The sequence below is a fragment of the Filicampus tigris genome, chromosome 16 (genome assembly GCF_054856515.1).
Source record: "Filicampus tigris isolate MCC_2025a chromosome 16, RoL_Ftig_1.0, whole genome shotgun sequence".
In the NCBI taxonomy this organism is placed as follows: Eukaryota; Metazoa; Chordata; class Actinopteri; order Syngnathiformes; family Syngnathidae; genus Filicampus; species Filicampus tigris.
Genome location: NC_141232.1, coordinates 11713461 through 11738579, shown reverse-complemented (window position 1 = coordinate 11738579; position 25119 = coordinate 11713461). Strand labels below are relative to the sequence as shown.

At 39.8% G+C, this 25119-nt stretch overlaps 3 protein-coding genes across 5 annotated transcripts; 2 read left to right on the top strand and 1 right to left on the bottom strand.

The window, feature by feature from the left end:
* Positions 1-1397: 1397 nt before the first annotated feature.
* On the top strand, positions 1398-11966 carry rogdi (rogdi atypical leucine zipper). The gene is made up of 11 exons (XM_086054911.1): positions 1398-1676; positions 3209-3280; positions 5069-5151; positions 5268-5322; positions 5418-5498; positions 7057-7152; positions 7238-7336; positions 7910-8023; positions 8117-8166; positions 9617-9743; positions 10130-11966. The coding sequence occupies exons 1-11, from the start codon at positions 1602-1604 to the stop codon at positions 10169-10171; spliced, it is 894 nt and encodes a 297-aa protein (XP_085911037.1). The 5' UTR covers positions 1398-1601; the 3' UTR covers positions 10172-11966.
* Positions 11967-12270: 304 nt separating this feature from the next.
* On the bottom strand, positions 12271-16307 carry smim22 (small integral membrane protein 22). 2 transcript variants are annotated; one of them, XM_086054913.1, is made up of 4 exons: positions 15909-16307; positions 13145-13286; positions 12808-12866; positions 12271-12586 (listed from the first exon to the last, which is right to left on the bottom strand). In XM_086054913.1, exons 2-4 carry the CDS (start codon positions 13272-13274, stop codon positions 12539-12541), a joined length of 237 nt encoding a protein of 78 aa, XP_085911039.1. In that variant the 5' UTR covers positions 13275-13286; positions 15909-16307; the 3' UTR covers positions 12271-12538. The 2 variants fall into 2 exon arrangements, with proteins under 2 accessions (XP_085911039.1, XP_085911038.1); XM_086054912.1 differs by lacking the exon at positions 15909-16307 and adding an exon at positions 14522-15014.
* Positions 15711-24972, top strand: cog1 (component of oligomeric golgi complex 1). 2 transcript variants are annotated; one of them, XM_086054909.1, is made up of 16 exons: positions 15711-16301; positions 17170-17411; positions 17957-18138; positions 18869-19045; positions 19510-19666; positions 19761-19971; positions 20047-20383; positions 20497-20951; positions 21630-21776; positions 21867-22025; positions 22117-22241; positions 22452-22560; positions 22863-22972; positions 23410-23491; positions 23629-23652; positions 24196-24334. In XM_086054909.1, exons 1-15 carry the CDS (start codon positions 15996-15998, stop codon positions 23635-23637), a joined length of 2808 nt encoding a protein of 935 aa, XP_085911035.1. In that variant the 5' UTR covers positions 15711-15995; the 3' UTR covers positions 23638-23652; positions 24196-24334. The 2 variants fall into 2 exon arrangements, with proteins under 2 accessions (XP_085911035.1, XP_085911034.1); XM_086054908.1 differs by lacking the exon at positions 23629-23652 and having other exon boundaries at positions 24196-24972.
* The last annotated feature ends 147 nt before the right edge of the window (positions 24973-25119 follow it).

The following is a 25119-nucleotide window of genomic DNA, read 5'->3' as shown; positions in this document are numbered from 1 at the left end:
ATATCGCTAGTTCAGCATACGGCTTCTGGAACGGCATGGAATTTAATTTAATATTTATACGACGAAAAGGCACAATGACTGACCAGGAATACGATGTGGGATCTATTTAAGGTAAGCCCTTTGAAACTAAAAAAAAAATCTTTTACATAGTTGGATTTGATGCAGAAATTTAGAAGCCATGTTCGTTGTCAAAGCGATTAGGGAACAGGGTATATTTGGTTTCAGTCCGAGGTCTACTGTTTTTGGGCTCTGTTTTTGTTACACCCCCTAAGAAAATATATGCAGCTTGTGCTCTAGAATTACATGTGGTTTTTTTTTCTTCCTCCGGATGCAATTTTTAACTGGTGCGACTTGTACTCCAGAGCAACTTATAGTCTGAAAAATACGGTAATCATTCCTTTTTGGTGTTTAATTCCCATCGTTCATGTGGTGGGTGTGTCAGATGGAAGAACACTCATGTATGAAAACTGCACAAAGTTCAGGTTGTTAAAAATGTAACAATCTTTCTGGCAAATGGGAGAATATAGCCTGAAATGAGGAAGCAGCACTATACAGGTATTGCTGTGCGCATTCTTTGCAAGTCAGTTACCATTTAATGATTCAGCATGAATATGTAACTCAAGAATTCTACAGACAGGATTTATTGTACAGAGTCCTTTTATGAGATGCACTTAGAACTGAAAATAACTACAGATGACTAAAAACCCAATAGTGGTTGCCTTGGGATCCAAAAGTGGATCGCAGATTTATTATGGGTGGGTCGCGGACAGGTGGTAAAAAGAGAATGCAGGGATGGGTCACTACATTAACACGAACAGTAATAAAACTTGTTTGATTGAAAACAAAGAATGCTTGTGGTATGTGTATTAGTTTTTGACATAAGATACAAGTAAACATTCATACAAAAAGCCAAAACCAAAAAGTGCTGCCTCCTTGTGCACTAAACACACACGTAGTAAGTTTATGCCTCGGGCTGCCTCTGGTCTGACATCGTGATTGATTTCTCCATCAGGACCCTTCGAATTGCAGCACAGGCATAATGTTCACTGGTGGACTGCGGAAGTCTTCCTAATAAGGATCAATGGGCGGGGCCACTTAATTCTGAACGTGTGACCGTGATATGTTGCATTCAGGGTTCTCCGCAATTTCCAGAATAACTTGTTTTTCGTCTTGTCGGATTCATCGAATTGTCTCTCCGATGTGATGTATATTTATTGTGAATCGTAAGTTTTCAAACGGCAACCTTTGTCCAGAGATTGTCTGATTATAATAAGTTGGGGAAACCGTGTTATCTAGTTCAAATTCAAATGTAGATATAAACTGAAAATAAAACTATTTTACTGAAAGTAAGTCACGTTGTGATGTTTACACTTACACGTGCATTACTGGGGCTCACGTGTAATTTGTTGTCATTGTGTGTAGAGGCGTCAGTTTTCCAGTGACGGTGCCCCCCTCCCAGACCATTTCGAATTCTCACTGCCCGTAAAGGCAGCACCTCATCTGCTAAAGCTAGGAAGAAATCGTATACAGTACACGTTAGGGGGACAGTTAAGATCGTACTAAGGTGTTCATCGGAGTGGTATTTTTTCCCCCTGCTCATCATGCTCAACCCTCAGAGATCTCTGTCGGAACTACCCAAGATGACGGCTGCCAGCCAAGTGGAGAGAGCTGTTCTGGTAAAATGATGTGTCTTGTCAGTCTGCAAGGCAGCGAATGCATGAAGCTAGCTATTTCACTCATTACAATTCATTGGATTTGTTAAATGCAAAAAACTCGCAATCGTTTGACCAAATGAGTGATGCAATGTTAAATTTGCTGCAATTGTGCACGGTCATGTTTAGAATGTAGTCGGGTCTGTCCTAAAGCGCAATAGAATGCAGGTGCTGTTTAGGCTTTTTGCACTAGTTTGCACTGTCACTTGTGTGTTGTGGTTGTGCTGGCGGCGGGCCCGACCGAACCTAACATCCGTGGGATTAAGCGTGGAACTAGTGTGAAAAGTGACATGTCACACTTCCTAGTGGCCAGTAACTCGAGTCAGGGCTTTTACAGACACAATATTTTTATCTTACTTCTGTCACTTTCACGGGCGCCTCCAGTAATTACATCAGAAATAAATGATAACATCACTCTGTAATGGAAGTGTTAGAACGGCACACCATAATGTAACATGCAGTCAGAAGAGATAAGCAGCAAAAAAGCTACTCAATAGTTCTGTTAATAATATGACTCAAGTAAATGTAAGAAATACTCCTCCAAATAATCACTTGAGTATAAGTAATATTTTTAAAAAAAACACTTTAAAAATGTGATTATTGTATAATGGCGAGTAACTTTTGTCAAATATTACTGAACAATATCACTAACACTTTTTTTTTTTTTTAGCAAAATGACAAACTAAGGAGAATTTACATTGCGCTTTCTCTCTGTTCCTTTTGAATGCGCACGACCCTTTATTCTGCAGCGCAAAGAACTGCAATGGCTCTGATTAGTTGAGACGAACTGCAATATGTATTCAATTACATTTCGTGACGTGCTGTTTTTATTCCCCCCGAGCGTGAACGTTGCATTTAGCAAATGCAGACAGAGACAGACTCATTTGTAGGGACTTGGACATTTTTTCCAAAATGATTAAATCACATTTAAAATGTTTTCATCAAAATGCACCACAATTTAACAGAAAAATATATATACCTCATCTGTCAAATTTGATTAAGCCACTCCAGAGAGATCCAAATTTGAAGTTCATAAAATCGCCCCCTTTTTTATAATGCAATTGCCTAATTCAAAGGAAAAATTAAGTTTTTTTCAAACAAGTGTGTGATCAAGTTATGTGGTGTATTAACTTCAGAATGCAGTATCTCTGTAACATCTAAAGAGTTTTGCTTCAAATATTCAGAATACAAAGGCAGACCCATAAGGCCTAATGTGCAAATGGTGCTTGAAAGTTTGTCCCTCACTGACCTTGACAAAAATAGGTCAAGGGTTCATGATGACACAAAATCCTGTTACAGGAAAACCGAAGCAGATTAAAAAAAAAGATCCATCCCTAACAATGTTCTATGATATTGTTAATGATGACAAATATTGACGGTATCATGTTTTTTTGTTGAATCACATTAGTGTGACTGCCTCACTGTCCAAATAAAATATACTGTCACTTTCCATTGTAACGTCTCATTTGCTGTTCGTCTTATTCAATTTATACCAGGAGGAGGAGTTCAACTGGCTTCTTAAAGAAGAAGTACATGCTGTACTTAAACAGCTGCAGGATGTCCTCAAGGTAAGAGTTGATAAGCTAACAATGTTTGTTCAAATTGCAATTTTAAGGGACCGTGCTGGCACCGGCCACAATTTAAAGTTCCTCTGATTACCCAAAATAATTTTCAGACATTCTAGTAGGCTAGTTGACTCACACTCACGGAGGTTTTGTGCCTAACACTGACCGATATTTGGAACTAGTCATAATTGACTAACGCCCAAGTTCAAGCTGAAGAAAAAAATCATGATGCTGCTACCACCATGTTTCACTGTAGTTATGGTGTTTTTTGTGGGTAATGAAAAGTGTTATGTTTTGAAATAACAATATGCCCCCAAAAAATTGAGCGTTGGTTTCATCACACTGAAACACATTTTCACCACGTTTTTTTTTTTTTTTTTTCAAAATTTTGAAGCCAAAGTTGAACCATTGGCCACAAAAAGTTTTGAAATAGTTTTTCTTGGTCTACTTTTTTTACATGACAAAATCCTGTCATTTGAACAGGGCTGTGTAAGACTTACACCCACTGTGTGGGGTGACTGTACTTGTGTATCTCACGTCTACCCAATCAGGCAAAGGTGTGCACACCTGATAGGGAGGAGTGCTACTTTTTGAATTGAAGTCAAGCAAAGTTTCCATCAAGCTTTCGCGTACATCACAAAATGACGTCCAGGGCCGGATCTGGCACACCAGCTAGAGGTAGACACCGGTGATTTAGACTCTTTAAATTACTTTAACATGCTTGTTTTTGGAATGTGGGAGGCATCTGAGGAAAAATCATACAAGCACAGGGACCGCATGCAAACTTCACACATAAATCCATGTGCCGGATTCAAACAGGACCTCTCGACTATGAGGCAGAAAAACAAGTTGTGAAACAGGCACTCAACACAGGAACTTAGTCATTAGTCATCAAGTTACTACCAATGAGGAATTATATATTTTTTTCCTTTCTTTGCTACTCTGCTTATTTGTCAGCTTACGGCATCCATTAGTCGTCAGGCGCAGTTTCACATGATCATGATGTATATTTGAGAAATTCCTCCAGCATAGAGAAACGTCTTATTAGCATGTGAGCTTCATGCATAGATCGTGTTGTTGTTTTCAGAACATAATTCTAAAAGACCTTTGTGAGTGATGGCCAGTTGACTCAGGCTTTGCAGGCAAGTCCAATCACATGGCACACATTAGTCTAGACGCAAGACTCTTGCCATAGAGGGCAATTGTCCTTGTCCATCTTTTTTTGTTTACTACAGTGTTGCCCATATAAGGGTGCATGTGCCAGTTTTTTATGCACGAATGTCAGAATGTGACAGTGTACATCTTGTGCTTCCAGCAATGTTGACTGCTTGAATTAGGAAAATTGAGGTGCAACGATTGATCGACAACTATTCAATTGTCAAATTAACGCATTCACTGCCATTGACGAATTTACTTGTCTTTTCACAGTCCAGCCATTCAATCCCAGGAATTTATGTAACGTATATGTTTTTGTATTTTTTTCAAATGTTAGGGTAATATAGGGTCCGAAAATGTCTGGCAGTTAATGACTTAATTGATTATTTTTGATAATTGATGAATTGTTTAAAGACCCACCTGAAAATGTAAGAAATTCCCAATAATGTAATAAGGTATTGCATTAGCGGTAAAAATGTTTTTACAATAACGGTCAGGATTACAAGTCAAACGTCAACCATCACTTTATTGACACTTTAGGATGGATGTGCATTGCACAGGTCAAAAGTCATCAGCAATCAATATTGATCCCCTGACTCTCTCCTGATGTCTGCATTTTGTTTCGCTCCTTTACAGGAGGCTTCACGACGTTTCACCATGCCGACACCTGGCCTGGAGAGTCAGCTCAAACAGGAAAACTTCATCCTGGGCAGCTCAACGTAAGGCCAGCTAACATTTATTGTAATGACTCAGTGCTGTCTATTTAGGTCATGACTTCCACGTGAACCAATTTATCACTTTGGTTTTGAACTAAAAAAAAAGTGTTGTTTTACAGCATGGATCAGGTGAAAGGAGTGCTGACACTACAGGGAGAGGCTCTGACTCAGGCGGTGAGTTTGAGCTGCTCTGTGTTATCTGTCTGTAAAAATGAAAGAACCATTTGTTTCGCCTGAACGTTTCCCGTGTTTGTTTTTACTTTAAACAGGATATCAATCTGAAGGTTGCAAAGAGTAGTCAATTGCTACACTTCCAGTTCAGGGAGGACAAGCAGTGGAAATTACAGCAGGTATATCTGGCTTGATTAAACTGCATTGTTCAAGTGACTTTATTTCAATGTTTTTCCTCCCAAGCAAGTTGCACAATTTAGGTATTTGTTTAAAAAAAAAAAAAAAAAAAAAATCACATTTCCTCAAATCGCAATTAATATTAAGTCATATTTTGTTGATCAAATATGAGTCTTTTCAAAAGAGAATCTACAGTTTAATGAACCTGTTAATTGACTGACGAGAATAATGTGACAGTGAAGAAAAATATTTGTGTGTGTCATAGGGTGCAATTTTTTAATTGTTAATAGTATTATTACTACTCTATTTGTTTTTTCTTAAAAAAAATATTTTTTTTTTTAAGTCACGTTGCTGGAGGGAGAAAATTTTGGGTTTTGGTTAGCTGCAAGTTACAGTTATCAAAATTGTAAAATCATGAAATATTTTAATCTGTGTGAAATTGATTTATTGGGCTTCACTTTTCTGCATTGAACTACATGAAAAAAAAGGTTTTCCACAATAGTTTGAGATGTACCTTTACATGTGATTTGGCCGTTCAATCAATTAGGATTTGCAGTATATCATAAAAAAATGTTTGCTTACTTACAAGTGGTTAATCTCTTTATATTTGAATGATTTCGCTAATCATTTGAAAGTGTAACAGCTCTGATAACATTGTCCTTCATATCTCTTGAATAAACAGGTTGAAAAACATGGTCAAGCAACCAGACAAATGGTAATCAATTGCAGCCTCGTTTGTGGAAAAATACTAAGATTGTATGTTAGATGTTTTAATTATCATTAATAAGTCATCGTAGAGCACTGCTCATGGCTATGGTTTCTTTACTTGCTGCAAGTATCCAGTTTCATACTGTAGTTCGTCTCCTGAGGCACTATCTAAAGTCAGCATTATCGTCAAAGTACATACAAAGTGTTGTAGACTCGCGTAAGGACGTTTGCATACATCCGGAACAAACCCAACATAGTTTGAAGGTTGTATAACACAGCATCGACAGTTGGCGGGCTGCATAGCACCTAACCGGGTCCCCAACGTTTTTTGGCCTCTCCCCGACTAAGATGGAACAACACTTTTTGGGTTTCAAAATACTTGATAGCAGGCATAGACAATGTCAAGCCAAATAATTCATCCACAGCTTGCTTCCACAGGATGATTACTACAGTGATTAATGGGGTTTTCAAAACAAACCAAATATGTTGGAAAACACTAACAATTAAATGACAAAACTGCCAACCTCTGGTTGAGTTAAAACCCAATGACGGTAAAGCATAAGTAGCCAGATATTTTTTTGCCCAAAGGCAAATATGAACAAAAAGTAGGTTAAAACATTCTGCCAGACGGTGGCAAGAGTTATGTTAGCTCTGGCCTGCCTCTGTGGAGTTTGCATGCTCCCCCCGTCTTTGCGAGGATTTTCTCGGCGTAATACGGCTCCTCCACCTCTCGTCCCAAGTCAGCTCGGGATTGACTGCAATTGGCTCCTGGGACAGAAGGGAAAGATTCTCCCTAAATTTACAGCCACCTTATCCCTCTCCCATCTTTGCATGTGTCTTTCCCTGCATCAGATCCAGGATGCACGAAACCATGTCACTCAGGCTCTTCAGTTGTTAAGCAGCCATGATGAGAACTATGACTTCAAAACAGGGGCAGAAGTAAACAAGGTTTGCCCTTAATAACAATGCATCGCCATGAATTAGAATATTGTGTTGTGATGCTAATTTCACCTTTCTGTTGTTGTTGTTGTAGCTAATGGATGCTGTGATGCTCCAGCTGACGCGTGCACGAAACCGCCTCACCACCCCAGCGTCCATGACACTGCCTGAATTGGCTACCAGTGGACTGATGGTGCAAACCGTTTCCACTTCCAACCAAAACATTTTTTTTCAAGGATATGATTGTGATATAAGAGTTAATCCACCCGTTTTTTTAGCCATCGCGGGTGGCGGCCATTTTGTCACCGCTGTCGACTGGAAATGACATCATAGTTGCTCAGGGCTCAGGTAATGACCAATCATGGTTTAGCTTCAGAAAACAGGTGAGCTGTGATTGGTCGTTACCTGAGCCCTGAGCAACTGTCATGTCATTTTCAGTCAACAGAAGTGACAAAATGGCCGCACCCTGAGATGACTAAAAACGGGGGGATTAACTCTTATTCCACAAACGCAATATTCATCAGAATGCCCATTTCAACTAATGGGCCTACATAGAACATATTCTTGAAAAAAATAATTTTGGGTAAACTTCCTAGTTAATACCTCATTGTGGCCAGACAGAAATGCAATTAGCAAATTGAGGCTGCTATAATATAGAGAGGAATATTATAAGTGTGTTAACTATTATGTTTGACTCTGCAACGTACAATTCTTTGCAAAGGAGCACAAGATAAACACCCCCTAACAAGATATATCCGTCCATCAGAAAATGTTCACTCCTCCCATGCCTGGTGACGTGATGGTGAATTTTTACATCAACCTAAGCAAATTGTGTCTCACCGTCTACCAGCTTCACGTGCTGCCGCCCAACACCACCAAGGTTTGAGCACACGATGCATTTAAATACTCTACCGCATGAAGTTGCGTCAGCTGTAACGTTATTGTCATTTTTTTTTTTCTTGCTTCTTGATAGAATTTCAAGCCATCTGGAAGCTCTGTGTTGCACAATCCCGGGGCCATGTTGTAAGATGAAACGTATCCGTTTGTCTGTTGTCTTCTAACAAGTAATTCCATCAATCAATTTTGCCGTTGTCGTTGTACATGCGACAGTCTTTCGTGCAGGTTTGAATCCAAGTCGATTCCTCACTAAACCCGGATTTAAAAATAGTTAATTTTGTCAGGAAGGGTATCCATCTTAAGAACTATGCCAAATAAATCATTAAAGGGACTCGCTGTGGCGACCCCAATGAGACAATCTGAAAGTCAAATTGTCGCATACAGTTGAACTAACTTTAATTTTGTGGAGAGCAAGATGTTCAAAATTACTTAGACAATAGACAACACCAATCCAAAAATAGCTTCATTTGGTTTTAGATGCTGTACATTTTTTTAAGGGAGTTTAATCAGGAGGATTTGGTATGTACTCTCTGTTTGGCTGTCACTTAGCTTGCTCTTGATCAAATCTGGCAACTCCTGCTCTGTAGTTTTCAGAATATATGATTTGTTGTCCCCCAGGAAGGCTTCAGGCATACTTAAAGGGATGGCATAGAAAGCTTGCCCTGGCTGTCTGCTTTGGCCAGTTTGATCCTTTCGGCTAGTCTACGGTGAGCCAGGCTAGAAGATGGTATATCTGCTTCCGCAGATTCTCCTCCTCCTTGGCATTTCTCCAAGATCACCTCTCTCCTTTGCAATGCAAGCTTAAGAAAATATGGAGATCCTGTACTCCGAAATGTACACAAAGTACCAATAAGGAATACGTTGCAATACAGTAAACTTTCATTTTTGGAGAAGGATGGAATTGGATCATCAACAGAAATTGAGGACCAAACAACGCAATATGCAAATGTCTTTAAACTGTAGCGTACAATAGGCAGTTGGGCGGGAAAAAATTACAATTACAGCTACATCATGTGTCTGATCAACTATTTTAAAGGGGGAAGTCAACCCAAACATATTTTTCAAGAATATGTTCTATGCAAAGCCACTACTTGAAAAAAGGCATTCTGATAAATATTGCTTTTGTGGAATAAGAGGTAATCCACCCCTTTTTAGTCATCTCAGGGGGGCGGCCATTTTGTCACTTCTGTCGACTGAAAATGACATCACAACTACTCAGGGCTCAGGTAACGACCAATCACGACTGACCTGTTTTCTGAAGCTGAGCCGTGATTGGTCCTTACCTGAGCCCTGAGTAGTTGTGATGTCATTTTCAGTCGACAGAAGTGACAAAATGGCTGCCCTCTGAGATGGCTAAAAAGGGGTGGATTTTACTGCTTAACTCATATTCCACAAGCGCAATATTAATCTAAAATGCTGTGTTTCAACTAGTTTGCTTGCATAGATCATATTCTTGAAAAAAATATGTTTGGGTTGACTTTCCGCTTTAAGCATTGTTCAAAGTTTATGAGCACTGCTCTGTATTGTGTAATGTAATTGTGAATGGATTTTATGGTGTTGCTTCTCGCCTCCTCAGTGAGCTCAACAACAACCGGTTTGAGGTGAGCCATGTGCACAAGGTGGAGTGTGTCGTCCCCTGGCTAAATGATACGCTGGTGTTTTTCACCATTTCGCTACAGCTTTGTCAGCAGCTCAAAGACAAGGTGCGTGTCTCTTGCTGAGAGCGTTTGCTAGTTATTTTTACAGCTAAAAAAAACATGTCTTCAATTTTTCATGTTCTGCTGTACCTCACATACGCTCTGTCTGTCTCACCACAGTACATATAAGAAGTCTACACACCAAATCCCATAATTATTTATCGTGGTCTCATTGTTTACATCACAGAATCCTGGCACTTGAACAGGGGTGTGTCGACTTTATATCCACTCCATCTGTCTGTCCGCAGTGGATATAAAAAGTCTCCAGTGTTCAAATGCCTTTTTCTGTGATGTAAAAAAATAATAATAATGAGACCAAAATAAATCACTTCAAAACTTTTCATGGGGCATAAGAGAGGTTTAACTAACAGATTGTGCTGGTGTACTTGCAGATTTCTGTCTTCTCCAGTTTCTGGAACTACAGACCTTTCTAATCACCTCACAGTCAACATCTGATCCAAACAAACCACACAAGTGTGAAGGATACACTCTTATTTATTGGTAGATATTTATAAGCCAGCCATTCTGTTTCAAGTGTTGCATGGTCGTCGGGAGCCAGTTAAACGCGACAGACGTGTTTGCCTTTTCCCTTTTGTGCTTTCCAGCGGACCGACATTCCTCTCGTGTGTTTTGCATTTCAGAGGAATGACTGAAACCTCTCCATGAATGTATGGTCACTTTTTTTGTTTGTTTGTTTTAGTTATTTTTTTTTTATGTTCAAGCAGTGTTGTGACGATTTATCATCTGGTTCTTTCCGGTCTTTTGTGGTGAGCGCTGATCTCTGCACTCAGGCGAAAATAGTGCAAAGGGAAATATGTTATGGAATGTTAATTTTCCATTCACAGATATGGGTTCATGTATTCCATCACTTGCAAAATTCTGGGAATTTTCAAAGCAGCAAACTTTCCTTGAGAATTAAGGGAATTTTACAGTAATTCATGGGTGTCATAAATAAACAAATTAAGCAGGTTAGTCTATTACAGGGAACCCATACAAATATTTTGCAGCATTATCTTGGCCCACAAAGGACAAATATCATGTTGATTTGGTTGACTTTTTGTCCTGCAGTCCGCATCCCTCAATCCCTTTGACAAAACACACGACTGTTCATGGAAAGGCCATACGCGCTGCATGCACTACACACAGCAAGTGTACTGAAGTCCCAACTACTGTCATGTTGCGTTTTTTTTTTTGTTTTGTTTTTTTTCAAGACACTACTTATTTTCATTTTCTACAAAAACATTCTGTCACTTTTGCACCAATTACCCCCAAATTCCGGTCAGTTCTCCTGAATTCCCATGAGACTGACCTGACCAACAGAATGTTTCCAAAATTTCTCAGCCACGCAGGATGGTTGTAAATCTTGTTTTATTTTCATTTGTACGGGTCTGTGTGTAAACTGGGACTCTGGCAACATTCGTTGACATGTTCTACCAGGCAAAGGGGAAGCTGAAGTCGCCCTCTGTCCGTGTTTTCACTGCATTCATGAAACCACATGCAGTTTTGCCGTGGTGTATTGTTCTTTGGCAGCAGTCGCAGTCCGGCTTTACATTTACACCAAAGTGTGCAGTAAAACTGGAATGACTCACGAGATGTGTGCAACCGTTAACTGTTACAACATGCACCACCAATGCATGATTTTGTGTGAAACGCACACTTTGTGATCTTGTACAAAGAATCTTTCGAACCTTCACAACACTAGAGGGCATATCTGTGCTGAGTGACTGGTGTGTCAGTTTTAATCTTAAAACGTGATTAGTGGTGAAGGTCATGTATGTGAATATAATTACAAAAACAGCATTAAGATCAATGTGTCTTTTTTTTGTTGTTATTAATCGCCTGATTGGATGTAATTCATCACATTCCTGTTGTTCAAATAAGCTAATCAACCATGCATATATTTATTTATTTAAATGTTTTGCACGTATGTTGTTGATTCCCTGCGAATCAAACACTCATTCAATAGGCCTTTGTCCCAGCGGCCCTTTGGACATTGGAGTTCATAGGTTTCATTGATAAAATATTTGAAAGGGTTCAAAAGCTACAACCATGCCGTCAAAGAAATCAACAGGAGAACTTTATTTTCACCTTTGTCTAACCTGCAGTGTCAAAACGCCCTCTGAGATAATGGCCTTTTGTGAACAAAATCATTCCAGTAAGTGTTATTTACTTTGAGAGCAATGATTATATGAGAAAATGTCTGTGCAATAAAAAAAAATTAAAAAAATACGTAAATTGTCCATGTCTCATTACCTAACCAAATGTGAGTGTTGTTTTGATCACAGCTACTGTTTTGGGGTAGAGCCCTAACAGCTAAGATTGTTAAAATTTACAAATGTCCATACCTTTTTGTTTTAAAAAGAGACTGTATTTTGAAATATGGAATTTTAATGCTTGCAATGTGTCAATGTAATGGAATTGTAATTGTAAACAAAGTTAAACATGCGCCACTACTGTTGCTTACACCTGTTCCTAAAAAAAAAAAAAGAAATAAACTATGCAAAGGAGTACACTAAAGAAGAATGGACTCAGGTTTAGTACCTTTATATTTTATTAAACATAATTTAAGAGAACGTGAATCAACTATGTTATTCAACACAATAAAGTGCAATCAAAGCTAACTGAAAAAAAATGAAAAGCTAACTGGACAAAACCACAGCAGGTACAATAATTGGTTGGAAAATCACTAGAACAAAATAAGCAAAAGTCAAGACTTCATTGGGTGTTAAATATAAAGCATATTTTGAAATGTTAAGCACAAGAGTTGATCCAAACTCAAGGTTGTGTTGTTCGTTCAGCTGTCATGGTTCCAAACACATGTTCTCTACTCCAACTTTGTGACGTTTAGGCTGTTGGAATAGAAAAGAAAAAGCAACAACACATTTTATCACACTTTCTTTTTTTATAACCCATACCTTCACACATAATGTGTACCGGTAATTCAGTGTGAAGACATACTAATTTCAGAACTAGAAAGTGAACATTTCATTGCATTTCTATTGGTCGAACTTGTATTTCTTCCACCATCTGTTAGACAGACCCAAAACGTGCGCTTTCAGTGTGTTTTCACCTTCTCATCACAGCAACAGCAGCGTATGAGGACCAGAAGGACCAGCAACACAACCAAACCTGCCACCACACACAACACATCAGGATTTCAAACTTTGCAGTGCAGCCAGAGAGGTAGAATTTTTTTGGGGGGGAATGGCTTCCACCACACTTGAATGTAGTCCTATAAGATATAATTATTATTTTTGAAGCATTTTTTTTTTTACGGATTGTTACAACTAAGACATGTCTATCATCTCATGGTGAATGGAGATATTACAAGGTAACTATACAGTGAAACCCTGCTATTCACCAGGCTGGCCCGCGAATACGAAAAAATAGTTAAAACCGTCACTCACCAATGAAGACTAAGAAGACAATAACAAATCCAATGTCCCATTCAGACTGGAACAATTGTTTGGACTCCAGTCTGGAAATCACATCATTGAACTGACTCTCAAAGTCTTCTTGGGTGTTGCTCTGTCCCATGGTACTGCTTTGCTACAAACAAACAAAAATAGGCATATGTATGAAAATCATTGTCAGTTTTCATGGTTTCACTTCATTCACCCTCCTCTGTGGAGCACACAGTGCAGTCTGCCTAATGGCATTTGTGCTTGTCACTCACTGAAAATGTCTTCTTACACATTGCGACATGCAACACAATGCAATGCAATTATGGTTTAGTAGTCATTTTTAAGATATAATGCAGTGTACAGGTATGCAATTTGCACAAAAGGTATTGGAACAGTGAGGCCAATTCCTATAATTCGGCTGTAAACTGAAAACATTTGGGTTTGACATCCAAAGATGATTAGAAGACAAGAGCAGCAGTTCATCCTTTGCAGGTATTTATTTACATCTGCATCATGGGACACAAGCATTCAATTAATCAATGGAATAATCGATTCTAAAATTATTCGATAGTGGCAACCTTATCACCTTCAGTCCTATCACCTGGGACATGGGGTCAATTGTAACATTTCACTTGTATTTGTGATCAAGTCATGCATTTTCTGTTTGTGTTCCACAAGTATTTTCCATGCCATTTATCCGTGGACACTTGAAACTAGTTTTCATAGCAGTTTGAACACCATTACTTTTTTTAAAGAATTTGTTTTAAATTAAAATCTCCTCGTTTTCTTCCCATTCTGTGACAAAGCTTGCTAGCAAAAATGACGTTTTACTGAATTTGTGTTTGATGATGCCTTGAGACAACTCCTACAACAACTATGCTTGAAAATGTGACCCTCGCACCCACTTCTGAAATGATGGCTGCGCCCCTGTCTTTAGAATTTGATTTGTTCTGTAATAAATCCAAAGTGGACAGTGGACCAGGAAACGCCAGCAAAGCCTGTATGAAATGGTGATCCTTTGTCTCAATCACCTTTTATGTCAAACCCAAATGTTTTCAGTCTACAAAAACTAAAGGACCTGACCTCGCGGTTGCAAGACTTTTGGAGGGAGATTGCATCCACATATTTAAAACAAACTCAATTTATGATCACGGGCTTTGGGACTATTCTAGACTAGAGAAAGCGTCTCTACATCGTATATGCGGTATTTGATAGATATGTAACAGTAGTAACTACTATAGTCGCGGTTCATTTGTGGATCGCTACTTGCTCAACGGAACCACTCAACCACGGTCATGAAATAATTGAACTCATCGTAATATACTTGAAGTTTCAATATATACAAATAAAGGAATCATTATTAATAGAAGATCTGCTTACCGGTAGCTGTGGTTTGTTTTGTTTTATTTCCTTCCGTGTTTAAAGTTACCTGATTCACCTGTTTGACACAATAAGCTCCACCTCTGCTGCCTTAAAGAAATTAGAGCAGTAAATCTTTAACCAGCAGTTAGTTTGGAGGATGCTATTGCAGAGCAGGCGTGGGAGAAAAGCCAGGCAATTCTTTCAATAATTTTATATAGGTGCGACGTTGGGCGCAAAAAAATTACGTTAGGTCAATATTCCCTCCTTTATATAACATGTTTAAACAGTGCATCTACTGCTCTAAGCAATTAATTGTACTTAATAGCAACAGTGATAAATAAATTAAAAATGGAATCCGAGCAAGAAATAACCGTAGGCGACGCCTCAATTCAACGAGCTGGTTGGCCCATAGACGTATACTAAATACGGTACTCGTCAACTGGCCGTATCAGGTCAACGTGTTCGCCATTTTGCGGGAGTCACTTGCCAAGACCTCAGCACTGATGCCGCATAAGTGGCGTCAACAGAGGGCGCTACAGCGCCGCATATAAAAAATATTCTGAAATACAGGTGTCTATTATTTGATGAACAGGCGAAATAGGATACAGTGGTGCCTGAGGTCCGAACTGAATTTGTTCCATGACCACACTAGTAACTCCTGTAAATCCTTTCTAATTGAAATGAAAGGAAATGCCAATAATCCGTTCCAGTTTCACCCTCAAAAACAACAGAAAATGTTGTAATGTATACTTAATGAAGAAAAATAGCACTCCATAATATTGTACAAAGACATACAGTCCCTGCTTCATTCTCAAAGTGTCCGAAGCGAATGTAAACTATATGACTGAATCCGTATTTTGACCTAGCAAACTTTTTTTCATAATTTATTTGATTTATATAAATAAAGACATGTCTTATCTTCAAAGCATTTCACCAAATAAGTTATTTAGAATAACTATTTTAATGTAAAAACATAGAGATAAATATATGTTTACAATCTTGTAAATTATGTTAGCCTGTGTTTTTTTCAGGTTCAGCTCTACAAAAAGAACACTTGTTATCAATATCAACAAAACGTGAGATATACGTAATAGTTGGATATATATTTTTAAATGTTATTCTCAAGTCCGTGTTGTGTACGTGTTCACAACTTCACATCTCAAAGACTCTGACGTATTTCCGTGATACAGGCACGGAATGCATCTTGGGATATTTTCCGAGCCAAGCCTTCACAAGTATCTAACCCGTGCGTCCTTGGTTTAAGCTAGCACTAGCAGCCAAAACAACATCCGGGCATTCAGTGCATTCTTGTTTTTTTCGTACTTTCAATAAGAACAGTACTCGGGCTGGGACTGATGACGTTCTACTAGATCACAAGGACTTAAAAATTATGAATGGCTACAACCTTGCTGACGTAGGGAGCGGACGTGTGCGTTTTTCATTTTCCGGGTTAGATTTCCCCGTAGCTGTGTGAAGTTGTTTTGGAGGAGCCATGACTGATGAACCGGCGTCGTCTCTTCGGATATCGGAGATCAAAGACCCGGTGGTCCTGTTCGAGCGCTACAGCACCGAGGATATCCGCGGCATAGAGCGGAAAGTCCGCGGCGAGATCGAGCAGAAGAAGGAGGAACTGAGGCAAATGGTGGGGGAGCGCTACCGGGACCTGATTGACGCCGCAGACACCATCGGAGAGATGAGGCAGAGCTCAGCCAGTGTTGTCCAATCCATCCAGGACATGTATCAGTATTGCCACCGACTAAAACAAGGCAAAGCCTGCGTCAACAGCCGCACTCCAGAGGTGAACCGGACCTAGTGTTCCCCTGTTTTTTATTTGCTGCACACAAACATTGAGTAACTTCATTTAGAAACGAACACATTCTGACAGAATTGAAACTGACACAAAAAGAGTATGCCATAAAACATCTCTATCAACCTAGTCGTCATTCTCAGCTCCTGTAACCTTGTCATGGCAAACTGAGCATCATACTTATGCAAGTACTAGTGCGCTGTTTTTTTTTTGTAGTGAGACTATTCAGCACTAGTAGAACGACTCATTTATTAACCTGTATTTATTTAGGTATAGGACATTGAGAACCGATTATAATTTGCAATGCCAACCTGGCTGCAGAAAGCACAGTAAAACAAAGCGAAAAATAAAAGCATTCAAGTCATTGTCATTGTTTTTAAAGTATTTCCCAAGTACGTTAAAACAGAGCAACACATTTTTCCTTTCACCTTCTCAATATTTCCAGTTCCAATTCATTGCTCTGTTAAAAAAATCTACTTGGGGAAATCTTGAAGAAACTTCCATTTTCATAGGGGGGCTAATAATTTTGTCCTCAACCGTGTACAACAAAGTGTACATAAAAAATCAAACTAATGTTAAAAATGTAATCATAAACAACCAAACAAAATCTTCGCCAGTCGATATATCTCCCTTTGGCACTTCGCATGCAGCGTTTTATCCCATCATTAGTGGAGCAACTACATGTTTTACTTGCTTGGGAGGTTTTCTGCTAGCTAAGCATTTAATATGCAATTGAACATCCGTTATTGTGCAGTGAAGTTTGGACAAATAACAAGACTTGAGAAAAATGAAAAAGGTTGAAACCACTCTAACTATGCTTTCAAATCCATCCATACATATATGTGTCTTTGTCTAATAGAGGCAGTGGCAGGACAATTTCTACACCATGGCCTCTCAGATCAAGCTCCTCTTGGAGATTCCCGAGCGCATCTGGAGTGCCATGGAAGCCTCCCAATACCTTCAGGCGACTCGTCTCTACCTGCTGTGTTGCCGTCTGCACAGTCTTCTTCAGTTGGAATCTGCCACAGGGGGTCATTATAGTCCTGCCCTAGCCCGCTTCCCTATCCTTGTCCGCCAAGTAGCCACAACTGGTCACTTCAGGTGCTTGATCATTTACCTTTATTCTGACACAAAGGCTAATTTGCACTAGAGTTGCCCAATGTAATAATAACCACTAAAAAGGTTTATAATTGCCTCTAGTTCTAGTTTATACTGTAAAAATACACAAACTATGATCTACCAAAAATGTTCAGTATCATTTCAAACTTATCTTAAGTCATTACCTTTAAAAATGGCTTCCAGATAATTTGAAATGCAGAGGGGACACTCTTGTAATGTCGTCTTTCTAAATCTAGCTCCACCCTGATGTCCAGAGTTTGTCTCTCAGTCTAGATGTGTCGCTTTGACATACCTGTACTTCCTTGGCAACCAAGATGCCGTAGCCCTGCCTCACAGAGAAAAATAGGAATGCTTTTGTCAAAACAGGCCAACATTTACACCGATAAATAGTTTGCTTTGTTGGTCAAATATCCACAAATGAATACACGTATCTAACCAAGGTGAATTCATGAGACTGCAAATATTTTTTTGCCATATAACTATTATGAATAAGCCAAGTTGTGATTTTTTTTTTCTTCTTCTTCCAGGTCCACCATTCTTTTAGACAGCAAGTCTCTGCTGCGGGGTCGGGCAGTGTCTGACCAGGCCATTGCCGAGGCCCTCCTGTCCACCATGCTGCTGGAGGATAGCTCCCCACGCCAGGCACTCGCTGATTTCTTGTTGGCGCGGAAGGCCTCCATCCATCAGTTGCTCGATCAGCCTCAACATGGTAGTATAACATACTGTATGTAAACAGCATGTTTCCCTCTTACTATGGCTAAAACCTAGGCATGCAACAATATCGATCTCATGGTACGAAATCTTCACGGTATAAAGGGTTAGCTTAGCTGGTTAAAGGGTTAGTGGAAAAAAACGTTGGGAGAATGCCATGGTGTGAAAAATTAAGTGCCATGAATGTTAAGGACAAACACAGTACTATAATTGAACACAAAATACTGTACATGACGCTCAAATGTTCAAATCATATTTTAAAATTAAATTGTGATTTCAGGTTTGGATTCTCACGATCACAAAAATATCAGACTGTAATTGAGGAAAAACGATTAATATGCCACATGGCGCAGTGTGTATGGAAATTCAGGTTCCTAAAAGCACCATGAATGTACCTTCGTTCCTTGCAGTTGAAAGCCTGAGACGTCTGCACTCCCTGAATGTGCTTTAAGCTATTTATTCACACTCAGTTGAAGTTTACTGTCAAACTAAAAACACAACAAAAATAATTACATACTTTGTATGTTTAAATACAACACGTTTGTTTTAGCTTCATTCCTGAAAATCGCTAACTTATTGCTAAATAACAATATATAAAACCCTTTTGACGGGCTGGCAAAAATTAGCAGAATTAGAATTAGCTAGGAATGTTGCAATTTAAAGACTTGTGATCCATCCTATGTATATGCTTCAAAATATGTCTATTTACTTAATCTTTATTTTGTCAGGTGCCGGTATTAAGGCTCAAGTGTGCAGCCTAGTGGAACTGTTGGTGACCACTTTGTTCCAAGCGTATGCTGTTTTCTACATGCACCCTGAGGGGGGGCCCATGCCTGGGGAAACAAACCTAAGCTGTGGTCTGCTCTTTTCCATCCTGGAAAATGTTACCTCCTCTGCATCCGCAGGTACTAAATATCAATCATGGCCTTGAAGTCTAGATGATCACTTAAGTTTCTATATTGTGAATATCCAACATTTTGGCTTTTATTTCCAGGCACAGTATTTATCTTATTTAGATGTCTATTCTTTTTGTCTGTCTATATTCAATTTTTTTAACACCAAAAATCAAATTGGGAAACTTGTCATTTTTTAATTTTTTAAATTTATTTATTTATTTATTTATTTTTTTTTAAGAAAAAAAATTCAGAAGTGGGACATCACATCGTCATTTAAAAAAGCAATTGCTCAGGTGGGCACGATTTTATTAACTTTGGTAGGCAGGGCATCCTGCAAAAAAAGAAACCCGCAGCCATTTAATTGGGAAAGCCATCACGCTAAGTTTCTGATGTCACCTGCCTTCAAATACAAATGCTGAATGATGAATCCCTGAATTGGTACACGGCTACCGCAAGTCTGTCTCCCTCCTCAGCTAAAGGTAAAAACGTGCTTCAGGAAGACACAAGTACAGGAAGCTGTTTCAAGTACCTGCCCCTCTCTGTCACGGAGTTCCAGCCGACACTTCGCACCCTGGCGCAGCCAATCCAGAGAGAGCAGCTGCGGGACACCTTACAGCAGTGGATTGATACGTAAGCATCAGTCGGTCAAATTTGTCACAACAAAACATAAGCAATAAAAAGGGGGAATATGCATCTCGACATAAAGCACTACATTTTCTTTCAGATGTAAGGAGGACATCTGCCATGGTGTTGGTAGCCTTCTGGTCTATGTGAAGAGCCTGAAGGGACTGGCAGCCATTCGAGACGCTGTCTGGGACCTCCTCTCCGCCGACTCCATCAATCAGCACTGGAACACGGTGTGCCAGCGGCTGCTGGAGCGCCGCTTGGCCATTTGGGATGACTTCCTTCAGCGGCTCTTCCTTCAACGCTTGCAGGTTGGCATTCATAATAATAAAAGTGTGGACCAAAATGGATGTGGAATTTCATTGTATGGATTGATGATCCGCAAGGCTATCACCAAAGAAGAAACGGAAGACATCTCAATGAGCTCAGTGAAGCTCCTCACCTCCGCTGTGAAGGATCTCGAGGGACAGACCACCAATAGCCGGGAGGCCCAGTATGAAATAGACGTGTCTTCCTATTTGTGGTCGGAGTCGCCAGGGGACCTGCCGAGTGATGCGGGTTGGGTCAGTGTCGCACAGAGAGGAGAGCAACAGCAAAGAAGTGGTCTGGCCATGAAGACCAAGGCCCTGACGCCCTGCGTTCAAAATTTTTGCGCTTTCATGGACGCCAAGCTGAAAGCACGGCTTGATGACTTGCAGCACTACCTTCCGTCCAGGGATGCAGGTGTGTGGCTGAAAATCAGTCCTTCTATTTTTTTTTAAAGCGGAAATCAACGCAAACACATTTTTCTTGATGCTGCAAACTTTTAAATATCTTTTTTTTTTTTCTTTCTACAGGCTCTGACTCCACATCAGTTCCAAGCCCATCATCAGGAACGACTGAGGGCTCGTCAGCATCCTCCTTCAACCGCTTCACAGACACGCCAGCGGTGCAGGAGGCTCTACGAGATGGCTGCCTGGCCTGCGTTCGCCACATTCTCTCTGCCGTCCGTTCGGAATTGGCTACAGTTCCGCCAGATCCCAGCCCAGCCAGCCTCAATTCAGTCCTTTTCATGGCGAGGCTGTGTCAGTCCATGGGGGAACTGTGTCCCAATCTGAAACACTGCATTTTGGGACAACAGAGCGGGTGCGAGGCCACGGCCAAATTGACTCCGAGGCAGAGCAAGAAATTGGGCAGAGGAAAGGTGGCCCCCCAAGTCAGCGCTGCTCAGGCCAAGTGGGCACAACTGAAGGAGGAGCTTCTCAATTGCAGCATGGAAGCCTACCGCATCTGGAGCTCTACTCTCTCAAAAGTCAGCACATGCCAAAAATGATCTTTTATAGATGTGTTTAGTTCTTTAATGCTTACATTAGAGGTATGATGAATGAACCAATACTGTAGATTAGTTATTGATTTGTTGTTTGTCATTTGACTGATTTTGTGAACAGCCTACCCAAAATTAAATTGTCTAGCGGGGCTGGAGTTTAGAAGGAAACAGAATGGTGCATTAGGGCTAAAAAAATAAATATTTTTTTAAAAGTGTGACGATAGGCAGCATTGAACGAAAGTTTAATGGCACAAATGTGCCGTAGGAGCTCAAATTTACTTCACTGCAGTAATGTGTACTTCTGCATCCTCATGAAGACAGTAACGGACCAGACACAACGTGGTTGTTGTGGTGTCAAACTGGACTACATCATAGCAGATGTTACCACTAGCTAAATGACAAGACTTAAATATTAACTCATTAACTGACAGACATTTTCAGACCCTCTTTTACCCTAACGTTTGAAAAAAAAAAAAAAAGGTTCCTGGGATTGAATGGCTGGACTGTGAAAAGACATCTAAAAACGTTTTTGGCAGTGAATGAGTTTTAAAAACACTTGTTGGTGTAATATAGCACAGTTGAATTAAAGTTTTCATAGCTTTTCCTAGCCGATTGTTTTAAATTGTGGAATTGGGATTTGACTGCCATCCTGTGACTTTTCAGAGGTTGCTGGAGAAGTTTCGAACAGCTCTTCATGCAGATTCCGCTGGCGCCATCTTGATAAATGCAACAAACTGGGAAGATCTCGAGATCCAAGAGGAGGCAGAGTCAGGGAGCAGTGTTACATCCAAAATCCGTCTTCCTGTCCAGGTCGGCCGTTCAGCTTCGCCTTCAGTTTCATTTGAGGCCATTGAAGAGATTTTAAGTAAGTTAAGATTCTGACGTTTACACCTTCCGCAGCCGTCTTTGTTCGTCCAGTCGCTGCTCTTCGACCTGTGTGTTGAGGTGAACAGGGTGGGTGGTCATGCACTGCCGCAACCCACCCTGCAGGAGCTTCTGCAAGCCTGTCTGGATCAAGCCTTGCAGCACTACAAAAGCCTCACTCAGAGAGAACCCAGGGTGACTCACTCCCACAAAGTTCTCAAAATGATGACGCTGGAATTAGAAGCTGAATTAAGTCATTCATGACGAAGTGGGTGTTTCCTTTCAGGAAGGGGCATTTCCAATGACTCAAAACAGAGCGTTGCAGATGATGTTTGACCTCCGTTATCTTAACACCACTTTGTCTACCAATATGGAAGAAGGCAAGACCTCCAAGTCCCACCAAGACCACAGGTAACATACTAGAGTAGATGTCAAAGGCAACATCGACGTCAATATCATCCGCTGGGGTTTCTGTCCATTTTAACCCTGACTTTTCAAAAATGCACATTGTCAAAGCCCTTTTCATATTTCATAATCACAATAATTTATTCTTCACTATCCAGTGGCACTAGTAGAATTTCATCAATCCAAAAAGGATCTCAAATCTGTGTTGTCTTTCAGGATGGAAGAAGTCTGTGATTGGCTAGAGAGCCACATTGACCCTTTTGACCTGGATGTGTTCACACCGCCATTGAATGCAAACCTCAGTCGTCTGTCCCAGAGAACATCGGTACTGTACTTTCATCAATAAACATAGCAAAAGGTCGACTTAAAGGTGATTGGCTGTTACCTGAGCCCTGAGCAGTGGTGATGTCATTTTCATTCAGCAGAAGTGACAAAATGGCCGCCCCCTGAGATGGCTAAAAACGGGAGGATTAACTCTTATTCCACAAACGCAATATTTATCAGAATGCCTTGTTTCAACTAGTGGGCTTGCATAGAACATATTCGTGAAAAAAAAATGCTCGTGTTGACTTCACCTTTACTGGCATTTGTTTCCTCATGTCCTGTACATGGAATGTTTGTTTTCAGGTGCTGTTTGGGCTGGTGACTGGCTCGGAGAAGCAATTTGCCCCGCGGAGCAGCAGCGTCACCACTCAGGAGCCTTACAACATCCTTCCACTGGCCAACACTCAAATCAGGTCTGAGTCATATGAACATAGACCTGCAATGAGTATCAATTTCAAAAACAGAGTCCCTAAAGAGTGCTGACAAGAAACTTCCGCTGACACTGTGAAATTAAAATATTCAAATTTATTGATCATTGTATGTATGTAAACTTGTAAGCACAACTTTAGAGGGAAATATTTCAAGCTTGTATTTCTTGTCATTTTGATGACCATGGCTTACAGATAATGAAAGTCTAAAATCCGTTATCTCAGAAAAAAAAATCTCATAAGACCGATTCCTTAAAAAGGATGTTTTTTTTTAACACAATTTAGGCATCTTAAAAGTATGTCTGTACTCAATACTTGGTTGGGCCTCCTTTTGAATCAATTGATGCAATAATGTTGCTGTTGTATGGAGATGATCAGCCTGTGGCACTGTACCCAATTTCCCATCGGTTTGCCCTCCACAGGTTCGGGTTGTTGCCTCTCAGCATGTCTGATACGCGTAAATCAAAGTCGGTCATCAAATGCTCCAGTGAACCACACCAGTTGGTGAGTAACAGCTCTGCTCTGTCAGTTGAACTGAGCACACTGTGGAACATTGTCACTTATGGTTTGGCTTCATTTTTGGCCATTGTTTCATTGTTGTGTTTAATCCCGCTTAAATGTGGTCTGTTCAACTTTCCCAGACATTTTGAGCGCGAGACAGCCAGGCAAGTTCATCAGTGTGGCTTCAAGTCTGCGTGCTTGTTTGGCTGTAGTGTTAGTCAAGGGGCTGTTTTCCTTTGGTGCATTTGCAGCGTTTCATCATGCAATTAATTCAAAATTAATTGTGATTAGATGAATGGAAACTAAGGAATGCTGTTATGCTTTGTTATTATTAATCGTTCCGTGCTCGTCAATTAGCTCCATGTGTTGGCAAACTCGAGGCTATCATGATCTGCAGCCACACATAATCAACCACTGGTTTACAAAAAACATTGTATCAAAATCAAATGTTTTCATCCAATCCAAAACACATCGTGGGTCTTGTACAGTTAATTGGTGTTGCCATGTTCACAGTTGACTCTCATAGATTTTTGTTGTTGTGCTTGTGTAGCTATACGGTACATTTGGAATTCTTCAAGTCCAGTGCATTTATGATGCATTTTGCAACAGCAAAGCTGCTCACTTTGCTGCAGTTAGAATGGGAAGGCAGCAATCGGGATTAGATTTGATTTTCATTTCAATGAGATGTTTTTTGCTCCCTCTCGCAGCCTATTCCATCCTCGTCAGCAGACAGTCAGGAAAGCTTCCGGCCAGGCAGCCTCTTCCGACAGATGGCAGAAGAAGAAGACACAACCTCTCAATCTCTATTTAAACTCAGTTGGTTGTCTGGCATGACAAAATAATATTTTACAAAACCTCTATTCTCAGAATCAGAATCATCTTTATTGGCCAATTAGGGGTGCGTTTGGAAATTCACCCTAACACCACTTTGAGAGTGTTTGTTTGATTTTGCATTTTGATTTCATTTTGCATCCCTAAAACACAAATGCAAAGTGTGTATTACTAAGGCTAATGAATTAAATTATCGTTTTGTAGCGTAGTTTTTTTAATTTAAATTTTTTTTAAGTATTTGACCCCACGGTCTTTACTTCCATAAAAGCCTAGCAGCCAACGCTACACCTACAACTAATACTACAAGTCTAAGAATGCACCCTTGTCGCTACTGCCTTTTTATACAGCTAAAAATGTATATTTTTAATGAAATGTAATTAAGTAGATTCATCATTTGAAGTTAACTGCTGGAAAATTCTGGCCATTCCAACAACTGAGTTCTTGCCATAGGTTTTATGAACTAAAGCTTCACCCTAAAACATGTTATGTTTAACACACAAAAATTGTGCAGAAGGCCATTTCCTACCAAATTTCTGCAGTAAAATTATTTTTGTTTCTTATGTAATATAAAATCTCTTGAGATGAGGAATTTGGGGATTTAATAGCTGAATTATCAAAGTGATATTAAAAATAAAATAAAATCATGAAATATTTCCTTTTTGTGTCGTTTGAATTTTTCAACTGAACTTAGATAGTTTTCTACAAGATTCAAAATTATTGCGTTTATATCGACTACAATCCCGGGTTTTTGTTTAAAAAAAAAAAACAGAGAGAGACAATGCTTTTAGCTGTTGGATTGG

What these genes read in the sequence shown, in the direction of transcription:
- rogdi (XM_086054911.1), top strand. Translation starts at nt 1,602, where the DNA reads ATGCTCAACCCTCAGAGATCTCTGTCGGAACTACCCAAGATGACGGCT. An exon ending in TGCCGCCCAACACCACCAAG is followed by an intron (nt 8,024 to 8,116) that starts GTTTGAGCACAC and finishes GCTTCTTGATAG; the next exon opens with AATTTCAAGCCATCTGGAAG. An exon ending in CACAATCCCGGGGCCATGTT is followed by an intron (nt 8,167 to 9,616) that starts GTAAGATGAAAC and finishes TCGCCTCCTCAG; the next exon opens with TGAGCTCAACAACAACCGGT.
- smim22 (XM_086054913.1), bottom strand. Translation starts at nt 13,274, where the DNA reads ATGGGACAGAGCAACACCCAAGAAGACTTTGAGAGTCAGTTCAATGAT. An exon ending in TGTCTTCTTAGTCTTCATTG is followed by an intron (nt 12,867 to 13,144) that starts GTGAGTGACGGT and finishes GTGTGGTGGCAG; the next exon opens with GTTTGGTTGTGTTGCTGGTC. An exon ending in GCTGTTGCTGTGATGAGAAG is followed by an intron (nt 12,587 to 12,807) that starts GTGAAAACACAC and finishes CTATTCCAACAG; the next exon opens with CCTAAACGTCACAAAGTTGG.
- cog1 (XM_086054908.1), top strand. Translation starts at nt 15,996, where the DNA reads ATGACTGATGAACCGGCGTCGTCTCTTCGGATATCGGAGATCAAAGAC. An exon ending in TTACAGCAGTGGATTGATAC is followed by an intron (nt 19,667 to 19,760) that starts GTAAGCATCAGT and finishes ATTTTCTTTCAG; the next exon opens with ATGTAAGGAGGACATCTGCC. An exon ending in CCAGTGAACCACACCAGTTG is followed by an intron (nt 23,492 to 24,195) that starts GTGAGTAACAGC and finishes TCCCTCTCGCAG; the next exon opens with CCTATTCCATCCTCGTCAGC.